The sequence below is a fragment of the Esox lucius genome, chromosome 19 (genome assembly GCF_011004845.1).
Source record: "Esox lucius isolate fEsoLuc1 chromosome 19, fEsoLuc1.pri, whole genome shotgun sequence".
Lineage (NCBI taxonomy): Eukaryota > Metazoa > Chordata > Actinopteri > Esociformes > Esocidae > Esox > Esox lucius.
In genome coordinates, this window is record NC_047587.1 from 16,163,409 (window position 1) to 16,176,778 (window position 13,370).

General features: G+C 38.6%; 1 protein-coding gene across 1 annotated transcript in view; it reads right to left on the bottom strand.

The window, feature by feature from the left end:
• The window catches only part of pdhx (pyruvate dehydrogenase complex component X), a 55,407-nt gene that overhangs the window by 40,692 nt on the left and 1,345 nt on the right, over positions 1–13,370 (bottom strand). The window contains exons 2-3 of the mRNA XM_010864287.4: positions 8,743–8,826; positions 4,159–4,259 (exon numbers count right to left, since the gene is read on the bottom strand). Coding sequence (XP_010862589.1) covers positions 4,159–4,259; positions 8,743–8,826 — 185 coding nt within the window. The remainder of the gene's footprint in view (positions 1–4,158; positions 4,260–8,742; positions 8,827–13,370) is intronic.

Below are 13,370 nucleotides of genomic sequence, written 5' to 3' on the forward strand. Positions count from 1 at the left end.
GGGATGGGACGACAGACGATAGTACTAATCCCCATATAAAATACTCCATAATACTCCAAAATACTCAATAAGAAATTCCATAATCGGGATAAACGTAAATCATGATATTCCTCACAGGAGACTTGAAGAAGCTTTGCCAGTCACAAAGTTTCCCTGACTGCATTTTTTACATTTATTTAGATTTTTTTCAGTGGAGCGCAAATCTCAGCAGGTTTAACTGCAAATTGTAGAAAATATGAATAGGATATAAAGGATATAAACACCTCTTGATTTTTTTACACATTCCTGTTGAAAGTGATAAGGGAAATCAAATAAAACATAATTTGCACAGGCCAAAATAACATTGTCTATCTGCATAAGCTGCACAATACATGATGTGCACACAGGTCTTTAAATTAATGCCGTCCTGGGGACGATAAAAAAACATGTCTGAGACAGTTCAACACAGACTTTGGGATGATTGCAGGGAGAAATACAAAATCCATGTACTAGTGGTTCCATACAAACATGTTTAAACAAGGCTGATTAAATCATCATATTTAGCTTAAAAGTTCAGTAACTATGAATAACTAATTCACAAGACAAGCATTGCAATGCGTTCATTGGGAAGATGGCGGTGCATCGAGAGAATTCTCAAATGCACACTTGATGTGAGCAGTTTTTATAATGTGACAGATGGATAAATTGACTACAGATAATTGCAAAAAAATTAAGAGGGAATATGCAGTTACAGGATTGTGGCTTACTGCCTTGGGACAGTCCAATACATGTTTTGTAAACAAAATAAGAAAGAAATGCAGGTTTCACACGTTAGGGCTATGATCAGGTAACTACATATTTTGCTGGCTGATGTCATTGTTAGTTGCTATAGGATCTAAGTGTGGGTGAAGCAGATGAAGTGAAGTCTGGGGAGCACACATGCCTTTTAGTACTAGGCTATATTGTGGTGTTATGTTGTTTTACCGGGCAGCTAGTGGTGGAATAGAATATCTCAACATCATCTCCATGGAATGTTGTTTAAGTTAGAGTACAAATAATAAATTACATAAATTAATAAATAAACACATTCGGTTCATGTAATGTCAACTGTTTGTGTTCAACTAATTAAAAAGTGCTGCAAATGACCTAAACCCATGTTGGTATTTCAAAATGTAAAAAAAAAATCAAGGATTCAAATTTTGGGATGTTCCGTTTAGGATGGTTTAAATTGCACTTCGGGACAGTGAGGAAAAAATATTGTTGCGAGACACTGTGTGTGTAAGACCTGTTGCATCACCTGCAAGCTTGTATTTAAATATGATAAGTAGATTATATTGGTTTCCTGAATAGTTTATAATGCGTTATTAGGGTTCTGGGAGAACTCACCAACGAACCTAGAGAAGAAGACAGAGTTTTGACCTCATCAACGGAAACCTGGGAACTTCACCTGAATAGTGCAACCCTAGTTGCAAGGCACTGTAGCTAAGACACATTTTAGTGTAGCTAATTTTTGTGTAGCTAAGACAAATTAATCACACAAAAAAATAACTAAACTCCAAAATAACAAACTGGAGTATAGCATGCTGAGAAAATGTTCATTCTAAAGTAAAAGTCATTAGCAAGATTTCACTAACTTTCAGTTAGACTTACTAGGAACATTTGAGTAAAAACGCCTTTTAGGGTTTACAGCGTCAGAGGCCCCAGCAAGACCATACAGTCAAACTGCACATACTACTATAGATTAATTGATGCAGTGAGAAAGGACCACTCTTCCTCTGTAGCATCCCCACTAGAGAAAATTCCTGGGTCTGAGGTTGAGTGTTCTCAGATGGAATGGGCTGATGATCCAAATGTAGTCTAATGTAGCCGTACCTCCCAAACATTGTTTTCTCTGTCATTGAAAAGTAGTCTTTGTGCCTAGATCCTCAACGTCATTCAGTTTTCAATGGAATAACTGCTATCTAATTGACTAAATATGCGTCTCCCTCTTTCTGCCAGCTCTCCTAAGCCCCTACCCCTCCTGGGCCATTGCCATGGAAACTACCTCATCCCCATGGCAGCTGAGACATGGATCCAAAGGAGGGAGGGGGGAGAAAACAATAAAAGAAAATACAAAATGGAAGAGAGAGAAAATTTGCAATACAGGAATAAATCAATGACAAAAGACAGTGAGTGAGAGAAATATTAATAAATAAATAAAAATATTGTGCCTTCGGGTTAATGAAAACTGAATCCACTACATCCTATTGGAGTGTCCAGAGCAACACTTGTTTATGCACATACAGCTAAGTAATTCCAATGTGTATGTGGTAGAGTAGACCAGCGTCATATCTGCTCTTTATTTAGGATGAACTCAAAGACCCCACCTGAACCGCAGCACTAGAACATTACAGACATGCTAAACTGAGCGGAGCTATGCAGCCCGTTTTACATGGGTAACTGCCACTAAAACACTGTTGTGAATTAAGTGACATTTACTGATCGGATGACTAACTGGATGGGACCATGGCATCAGCTGTGGGACAGGCCAGTGTGTCAGTATGTGTATTACTATTCTTGTAGGGACCAGATGTCCTCACAAGTACACAGTGACTTATGTGAAATCATGACTATTGCAGACATTTTGTCAATCATCACTTTTATAAAGAGCTTGTATATGCTTGGGGTTGAAGTTAAAGTTAGCGTTAGCGTTAACTAAGCGTTTATTGTTGAAAAAAAAATAGCTAACTTAATCAGCAAAGTAAAATGTCACATGGTTTTGAATATTTTACAGATATCCATATCCATGATATATTTTACATTTAAGTTATTTAGTAGACACTAATAAAAAAACACTAATATTTAGTAGACTCTCTAAAAATGAATGGTTGAGTTGATTTCAAGCATAGGGCAATTCATCTTTCAAATATGCTGATGAAAACAGCTGTAATCTAATAAGTAATTGTAAAAGTTTAAATAATAAAAATATAGAATGGATTGATCAGGTGATTGACATCACAAAACAATATGTTTAGCTGTAATTGCCAATCCAGTATAACCTCCCCATAGAGCAAGACCAAAAGGCTACTCACTGAGAGCTGTTACTGCTAGCTGACATGTCTAATCAGGCAGGTTCTCTGTCTAGAAAACTCCTCTGACCATTATTCAAGTCATTACTGTTGAGATTGAGAGCAAGATCGGCAGCATGGGATGTGATCATTTGGCACCTGGCTAGTATTCTGATATACAGTGTATGTGTACATTTCAAACAAAAAACACAGGCTCACGTCTCATCTTGCTAACCATGCTATAGTTTCTGCCCACAAAACTACTCTACCAATCATTCAAGAGAGCAGTTGACAACCCACTGAACCACTGAGCAAAAGTACACACATTTTCCACCTCTCAACCCATAGGCCACTGCGTATCAAAGCAGTATTTTAGTATGCAAGACTGCTAAGCTGGTGCAAAGCAGGGGGACATGTAAATCAAGTGCACCATTCACTTGATTGATTGCTGAACTCGTCTATACATGTTGGAGCTACAGCCAATGTTCAACTAACGTAGCTAGGGCTAGCCTGCAGCTATACTATAGTGAACTAGGCAACTGGTCAAAGTACATAACAAAAATACTAAGGGCAATTCAATAAATCGATATCCAAAGAAACCCTTACTTCGGTACCACTCACTATTGACTAATGGTTAATTTTTTGAAATAAGCCGACTGTTTGCATCATTTCTACTGGAGTAACGTTGTTATTTATAAAGCCGGGATTTAATGCAATTTGGCACTTTTGTTGTTAGGTGGGCCAATATTTTTAGAGACTGCCCACCAGAGTTTGCATGGTAGAAAAAACACTTTCACAGTGACTGAATTGCACAGGTAAATATTTGACAAATCATTTTGTGTTTAAAATTCAGGTTTTCATAACTAGTTTCCAAAAGTAAAACCTGATAATATCTTTGCTATTGCTTCACTGATATTTTTAGGCATTCATCACTTCACGCTCCCAGTGGAACACCCTAAATACCATGTGGATAATGCTGGTGTGGTTCTGGTGTGTGTAAGCAAGCTTTTCACTGTTAGTTGACAGCTATGGCACGTGACAAAATTTGATGCGACATAGGCTTTATGTAAGACAGGTTTTCTGCCCATCTCAGGCTGAGCCAAACACACACACCCAAAACATTATCACTTACCAGTATCTTTGCCAGAACACCATCATCGTTAGACTCCATGGTAACAACAGCCTTGTCTGTCTCAATCTCACAGAGAGCATCGCCAGCCGCTACCGCCTCACCTGTAGATATCCAGCAACAGTCAGACCACTTACAGTAGAACTTAATCAAAGACTGTGGCTAGCAATTGGGTGATCATTTTTTACAAATATAAAATACGGACTGATGTTTTGAAATACAGTATGCAGTATATTTTAAGTGTATCTAATACCATGTTCAACTAGGTGTATTATAGTAGGGCTTACTCCGTTAAGTGGACGGTCCAATGGTTTGGGATGTTAGGATCTGGGTTGACTGCAATTTGTAAAACTGAGCAGTGAAAACAGCATATTTTCTATTGAGACCCGACTGATTCTTATCAGTGCACTTATTCAATACAAAGGCAATTGGTCTATCATAATCTATCACTAGAAATGTAAACCACAGAATGCCAGAAAAAATAATAAGACAAAGCTAATTTATGCACTAACTTAGAAGTATAGAAATAAGAACTGGCAATCATCCCCTGATCAAATTATCTTACAACAGTGTGATACTTCTTGTAAATGTTATAACGTGGTACGCTCCAATATACTCATGGTCCACTTTGACCATAACCATACTTTGCCCTCCATTAATATTGAGCCAATGAAGCAGTGTTTTCATCTGTCTGCTCTATATTACAAAAGTATGGATTTGAAAACCAACAATTACTATGAGCTTAACGTATAGATTCTCTGATATATTCTCATCAATAGACAAAGTTGTACATTCCCAAAACATAATACCCAATTTATCATACCATAAAAAGAATAAATTGTATGTGAAATACTGTAAGAGGTTTTCAGTTATCACCATAAGAAGTCTCCCCTGGCCTACCAGGCCGTTTGCTACAGTTAAGCTCATCAGTGCTTTCCTTCTTTTCAATGATTCTCCAAAAAGTAACTCTGGTAAAACCCAACACTTTTGGCTGTTTCAGATGATTTTTCAGCCTTATAATAGCTTCCTTGACTTCCCTTGACACTCCTTTGGTCCTCATGTGGAAAAAAAACTGTAACAGACTCCAAACACAAAGCTTGGAATGAAGACTGTGACGATATTTTCCGTGCCTTGAAACAACAAACAATCCATAAAAAAAGTGTTTTCATATCGACAAAGGGAAACCAATAAGCAAATAAATTCCTCTAAGATTCCAAATCAGTTCCGTAACTTCAGCAATTTTTTGGTTGTATAAGCCAAAACAATTGGATTTGAAATAAAAAGAATATAGATTATTTATTAACAATCTAAGCAAGCGAAGGAAAAAGTAGTTTTGGTGTATCTGTATGATATTTGAAAATATTGAAAGGTGCAGCTGTTAGAAGCAGGACAAGCCTGCTGAGCAATTGAAAGACAGTACTGTACATAAGACTGAGGACACCTAAGAAAATTAAAAGTCTATGGTTGATAATAAAAACAGGATAGGGGTTAAACCTGTTACACTCTGCATCCACTCACTCTACAATCTTCAGGTTAATACTAGCTTAATTTGTTGAACATGGATATACTACTGGATGGATATACAGTAGTATATCCACACAGCTCTTGTTAAAATAAAAAAATAATACTTGTTTTGATGTTGTCCCAATAGATAAAGTCCCATTGCACAACCCTACACTCCACTTCCTTAAAAGTACTGAAAATCAATTCCCAAATAGAGAAAAGAATGTTTCCAAATATTTGATTAAATACTGGCCATTGAGTAAAGAAAGGGCAGAAGAGGCAGAAAAGGGAAGAGTGGGCTTTTGTCACTATCGCAACAATGGAGGATTTAATAAAGCAGGTGTCAGAACACCCGGAGATCACACAACATCCAATTATAAAGAGAGTAACAAAATGAATTGGCCATACTTCTATGAATGAAGGAAGGCACATGGTTTGGCTTGTCATTTGTGTTCGCCATATGTATTTACGAGGCTGCATCAAGTGTGCTAGGCTTCTTCAGTTGCTAAGTTATGGCTCCAAGATCTGTCTCCGGGGGGGAAACTCGGAGTATAGAATTTATTTTGGGAAGTACAGAATTTTAACAAAAAGTTGTGCGCGCGGTTAAACTAGACTATATTATTTCGGATAACAACACATGCCAAAACCGATATTTCACATTCAGTTTAGTTATGTACATATTTCTTACTAAAATTATTATATTAACATTATATTATTATAATATTATATTAATATTAACATATATTAATATGTGAACTGATATGACAAAGCAGAGGTCCGCTTTGATATTTGGTTATCCTTCGTGCAAATGTTGACCAAAACATGAATGACATCACAGTGAAGAGACCCCCAGAAAAAAGCTCAACATTCCTGCCTTTTTGCAAGCCGCCTTAATTTCCGCTGGTGATCAATAAAAACCAGGTGTTTCAGCTGGCGGTTGCCACTTTCGGCGTGTAAAAAAAAAAACTGAAAACAGAGTGAGGCAACAGGATAGTAGGAGAACAGGTGCATGAAGATGTGGGAGCAAGTATTGACTTTAGAACCCTAGAGAGCCTGGAGGAGAGACAACTACATTGGATTTGTGTTGTTTTCTGTTTTTAACACCATATGACCCAAGGGGTTAGAATATTACAATTTAAACAGTCAACCCCCTGCTCTTTTATACCTCTCCACTACATGAATGGCAATACACTAAGGCTACATGGTGACAAATGCTGAACTCACTGTAAACCCATCTATGCCCCTCATCTGATAATTCTAGTTCAAACAGATACGTTTTTGTAGTGGCACATTTTGGTAACATTCGCAGAACATAGCTGAAACAAAAAAATATGCTAGGTTGGATTATGAGCATTAGCTAGTTTGCCTGCTTGTTTGTTTACAGTTATCATTAGGGGTGGGCGGATCGATCCCAAAATACTGACACTGCGTCACATTTTTAAAGATCAATTCTGGCGTCAATAGGATCAATACCAGTTTCAGTTCTTTCTAGGTTGTACCCATTTCATCAAAGAGTAGAACTGCTACTCTGTGCATAAAACGTTCCATTGTCGTGAACACATCTTAAGTGCTACTCCAGCTCCACTCCTGTTAGCACGCCCCCCTGACCACCGGCTCCAACAGCCAATCTGACACATTGCATGCATGAATGCCATGGCTGAACGAAAGAGGAGCATCGTGTGGAGCTACTTTACAGCTGTACATGAAAACATTGCGAACTACGATGCATGTAATAAGTTTGTTCACTACTGTGCCACCAATTTGTTTAAATATATGAAAATCCATGAGAAAGAACCCTGAGCTGCAACAAAAAAGATGGGAGGGAAATGCCTCAGACAGACCCCTAACACAAAGTCTTTTCAGAGAGGCAAGGAATATCCAGGTATAATTTTTTGCTCATAAGTTTGCATACCCTGGCAGAAATTGTGAAGTTTTGGCAATGATTTTGAAAATATGATTGATAAATATATATATACACATTTAAGGATAGTGATCATATGAAGCCATTTGGCTCCTTTTTAAATCATAATGATAACCAAAATCACCCAAATGGCCCAGATCAAAAGTTTACATACCCTTGAATGTTTGGCCTTGTTACAGACACACAAGGTGACACACACAGGTGAAAATGTTAAGGTGAATTTCCCACATGTGGGATTCGTGTCTGTGTATAAATAGCCAATGAGTTGGCTAGCGCTCACATGGATCCACTGAGCAGGCTAGACACTGAGCCACGGGGAGCAGAAACGGTCAAAAGACCTCTGTAACAAGGTATTAGAACTTTAAAAAGATGGAAAAGGATATAAAAAGATATCAATAGCCTTGCAAATGCCAGTCAGTACTGTTCAATCACTTATAAAGAAGCCAAGATCAAGTAGACCAAGAAAGATTTCAAGGAGCACAATACGACGATACTTGAACAAAATAAGCTGCATGGTCGAGTTGCCGGAAAAAAGCCTTACAATTTATAAATTGTAATTTATTTCCTAAAATAACTATACCTGGTGGTCAGCTGTGGCAACCTATCATCAACAACGCAAAATCGAGAAAGGATCATATAAAGTCACTTGCCAGTGTGGAATATTGACATTGTAAGCGCTTTAAAAACAATACATACCAAGCAATGTGGTTGAGTTTAAGTCATTGCGTGACAAAACTACATGTCAAATAACACATGTCAAATGCTAGCCAGAAAGCAAGAAAAAATGCTTGCTGATGGATGCAAATAATGTTTGCCAAACTACAAAGTTCTTTGAAGCTAATAGAATGCATTGACAGGTTGTTTCCAGAGTATGACCTGTTAGAAACATGATTAAACAAGAAGAAACACGAAAAACGATTTTGAGACGTTTTGGGGTCTGGAGTTGTCCTTAAATGAGCTGTGTGGTTGTTCTACATAGCTATATTAAAATAAAGGCACAAAGCATAAGTCAGTCTGGCTAATAGTCTGACATTACTTATGTCCTGAAGAGCAGGAACTACATGTTTAACCCTTTCAGATATGTACAGCAGATTATATTAAGTAGCAATTGTAAATCAAATTGAAAATGTTGTTATTCTTGGCAAATGGTAATAGACTCTTACCTTCTTTCTTCAGCCATTTGACAATGTTTCCCTCCTCCATGGTGGGAGAGAGAGCAGGCATCTCCACTTTGACTGGGGCGGCCCCTATAGGACAAAAAGGAAACAACACCAAACATACATCAGACCACAGGTCACAAACAATACAATTTCACTAAAACACAGAATATTTTTTTACAGCATGTGTCAACATTTGGACACACCTACTCATTCAAGGGTATTTCTTCATTTTTAACCAAACGGTTAAATAGATCAAAATACATTTCACATAGTAGATTTGTCAAAGTAGCTACATTTTAAGCATTCTCTCAACCAGCTTCATGATGTAGCCACCTGAAATGCTTCTCCAAAAGTCCTAAGTGTCCCCACATATGCTGATCACTTGTTTGTTGCTTTTCCTTCACTTCACGGTCCAACTCATCCCAAACAATCTCAGCTGGGTTGAGGTTGGGTGATTCTGGAGGCTAGGTCAGCACCATCACTCTCCTTGGTCAAATAGGCCTTACACAACCTGGAGGCGTGTTCTGGTTCATTTACTTGTTGAAAAACAGTCCCACAAAGCGCTAATTGCAAAAATGCATTAACAAGCACCAACTATATCTCACTACATCTGTGACTTCAAAAAAGTCCATGCTGAATAAATAGGCTATAAAAGGAGAGTTTACTTAAGAGTCAGATCTGTAGGGCTTATGCCTCAGCATCCATTCACAGAATGAGGGAGAGATCAGAAGGGCACAGGACGTAGACAGCACCATGGCAACAGAAGAAAGCAGAGCTGGTGGATCAACCGTAGGCTGCAATGATGGCTGACATATTGGCTGGGGGCTGGGCTCTGTCACCCATTGCCCCTCAGAAGGCTGACTCTTAAGTCAGCCTCTTAAGTCATGGAGACACTAGGTTCACTGTATTATTGCCAGATCCCAATCAGCACAAAGGCTTATAGAGCTAGTAATATAAATGTTATGTTGACCAAAGGTGACATAGGACGAATTACAGAGACCTGTAAGTAACAGCATTAGTCAATTTTTAATGGCCTGTAAGGCTTCAATGTAAAACTGATGAGGCGATGGCGAGGTCATGGCGGTCAGAGGACAGTTGTATTGAGTCGTTTTGCTACGTAGAAGTGTCTTTCCACTCTTCATGTTATTCGTGAGGACTGAATGGGTGCACACCAATACCCTGAAACCATAGCAAATGGAACAACCCAGTCATAAGCCTGAGTCTCAATCTAAACAGGCAGGGGAATCCAGGGCGCAACAGAGTGTGTTGTGTTCATGGGAGACATTGACTGGGCCTTCCAGCCTACCTCCATAATCCACTGATTGTTACAAAATTCTATTAAAAGCAACTAGCAGAAGGTACAATTTTAAACAAACCTCAAATTAGGACCTTTTGTTATATATTGTCTCACCTAAGATCTGCTTATAAGCCTGCTTTCCACTTGTTTCCCATTCAGGAAAAATAATTAAAATATTAATGAGACAAGAGCCAACATTAACCTAAAATGAAGTAGGTCTACTCCAATGTCATGTTGTCCAGCAAGACAAACCATCAAGGAAAAGCCTCTTTAATTTATAACATTTCTCCAATCCTCTCTTCCTTGCTTTCAAAAGGAATGGAATGGTGTACAGATAATAAGCAAATATTTAATAACAAAGACTGACTGTAATTCAAAACAAAATGTAGTTCCTCATTCAGTTTATGTATGACATGATGCTGCCCTCTGCAGGATACTAGTGTGAATAGCCAAATCATTAGTGCTGGCGACATCATGCTAGGGCAGTTAAACTGATGTGAGGGACTGTAATAAAATGAAATCCGATTTATTGTTATCCAAATAACAAAATGAATATAGCAAAATCCAGATTGCGTGCTATGGATAAATCTTTCTATTGCCATCAACTGAGTAATGTTACAACACACTTGTTTACCCACCAAGTAAAGAATAATGTAATCTTGATGACAAAACAAATAATTTGCCAATATCCTCCTGACTCAGATACCTCCACATCAATACAAAAATGGGTTAGATTTTTCTCTCCCAAATTTTGTTTTATATTTGACCACTTATGTTTTGTTGTATTATCTTTCTTTTTATTCTGTCCTATCATTCAAAAATATGAAGTGTGTACAGACTTTTATTGTGCATCTAACAAGAAAGAAATGTGCCAGCCTAGCAATTGGTCTATACCGCTGCAGCTTATTTCATGGTGAATTTTGCAATAATTATATATACATACAGAAATTGTTGGGGTAGGTCACCAGAGCTTTTCATACAAAATAACATATTGTTCAGCAACTGCTTATACATACTTTTCTTACAAAAACAACAGCAAACAGAATAAGAGAATCCTGACTCCCTTGGCACACCACCAAGACAATGACACAGACAATGCCTATATTCCTCAGTAACTTGAGGTAAAAAAAAAGGGTCTGCGCTGTTGGTGCCATCTTGCACAAGTTATGTACTCATGTACCTTTTACAATCATATTACTTCACTCATTACATGTCTAAATAATTCTAGTAAGGTGTCAATTGTGCAATGTTCCCCTTGAGGAATTGCTGTACTGAATCAGACACAGGTGTCCAAAATGAATAACAAAACAAATTCAAAGTTCCAATCTCCTGAGGTCTGTACAGTCTGGAAGACACAAAATAACATATGGTTTTCAAACAGCTCAGTAAGAGTACACTGGTCCTCTTTCTGGTCCTTATTCTTATAGAGCTCTGGAAAAAATTAAGAGACCACTGCACCTTTTTCTTTCCTTTCCAAAAAAGTTGAAAGTTATGAGTGAGGAACAGAGGTGTTCAGTTTGCAGTGGTCTCTTAAATTTAACCCTTCTGTTCCTCACACAAAACCTTCCTTTCCAACTCTCTTAATGTTTTCCAGAGCTGTATACACTGGATTTCAAAACATTCATTGAAAACACAGCTTTTGTTTTTATGTACAGGCTTAATTAAAGACAAATCATGTGAGACCTTTCTTATCTTAAATAAGATCTTATCCTAACAATACGTATGTGGAAAACAAATGGATAATTTCTCTGAAAAATACAGAAAAACTGTCCATGCCTTGGCTGGATACATGAGTCTCCCTCGGCTCTCATCTGTGCCCTGTCTGCACTGTGTTAATTTGTTGATCCTTATAATTATCTTCTCAGAGTTTGTTACTAGGCGACCTCAACTGCAATATGCTCCATCCATTCAAATCTGGGCAACTCTAATTACACACACAAAATCTTTCGACAAAGCAACACTTAGATATCATTATTTACTAATATGCCTACCAAGGACACCACTGCAGTTCTCTGCCAAGACTTAAGCAATCATTGTGGTATTGCTTGTGTCCGATACAGTAGCTCTGTTAAACATCCTTCTCTTATTATTGTCCAAGTCATTTAAGACTGGGGATGCAATGGTGTGCCTAACTTTACGGTTCTGTAGATCAGTATTTAGTTCATTTGGCAAAAGATGCAACACTAATCCAGGTGGAATACACTGATGAGCCAAAACATTATGAACACTTACAGGCGAAACAAATAACGTTGATCCTCTCCATTGACAAGGTCTGGGTAGATTAGATGCTAAGTGAACAATCCGTTCTAGTAGTCAACGTGTTGGATGCAGGAGATACAGGCAGGTGTAAAAACCTGAGCGACTTTGACAAGGCCCAAATTGTTATGGCCAGACGACTGGGTCAGAGCATCTCTGAAATCGCAAGGCTTGTGGGGTGCTCCCGGTCAGCAGTGGTGAGTACCTACCAACAGTGGCCAAAGGAGGGACAAACTAGCAACCGGCGACAGGGTGATGGACGCCCAAGGCTCATCAATGCAAGAGGTCAATGAATGCTATCCTGTCTTGTCCAAACCAACTGAAGGTTTATTGTGGCATAAGTCAATGAAAATGTTAATGATGGTTACGGCAAGAACGTGTCACAACACAGTGCATCACACCCTGCTGCGTATGAGGCTGCGTAGCCACAGACCAGTCAGAGTGCCCATGATGACCCCTGTGACCACCGTCAATAATGCCTACAATGGGCATCCGAGCATCAGAACTTGTCCTTGGAGCAGTGGAAGAAGGTCGCCTGGTCCAGTGAGTCCCGTTTCCTTTTAAATCACGTGGATGGCCATGTACATATTCTTCGTTCACATGGGGAAGTGATGGCACCAGGATGCACTGTGGGAAGACGACAAGCTGGTGGAGTGAGTGTGATGCTCTGGGCAATGTCCTGTTGGGAAACCCTGGCTCAGGGCACACATGCCATCTACCAACATTGTTGCAGACCAGGTACACCCATTCATGGCAATGGTATTCCCTGATGACAGGTGGTCACAATGTTTTGGCTTATCAGTGTATATAATGCCAGCACAATCAAACCAAGTATAGTGCAACATGTAAATATGGCTGCTGTAACAGGTAGGGGAAGAAGAGTTTTAAAGTGGCTTAAGCACCTTAGAAAACTGATATCCACTGATATGTCTGTTAATTTAACATAAAATCACTGCCTACACCAACTTCATAGATGGTGTTGGTTTAATCCAGTGTCTCCCAACCTTTTTCAGTTACTGTACCCCAAAAATGTTTTTGCACTGCTTTCAGTACCCCTGAAGTACCCCCTCATGTTAAT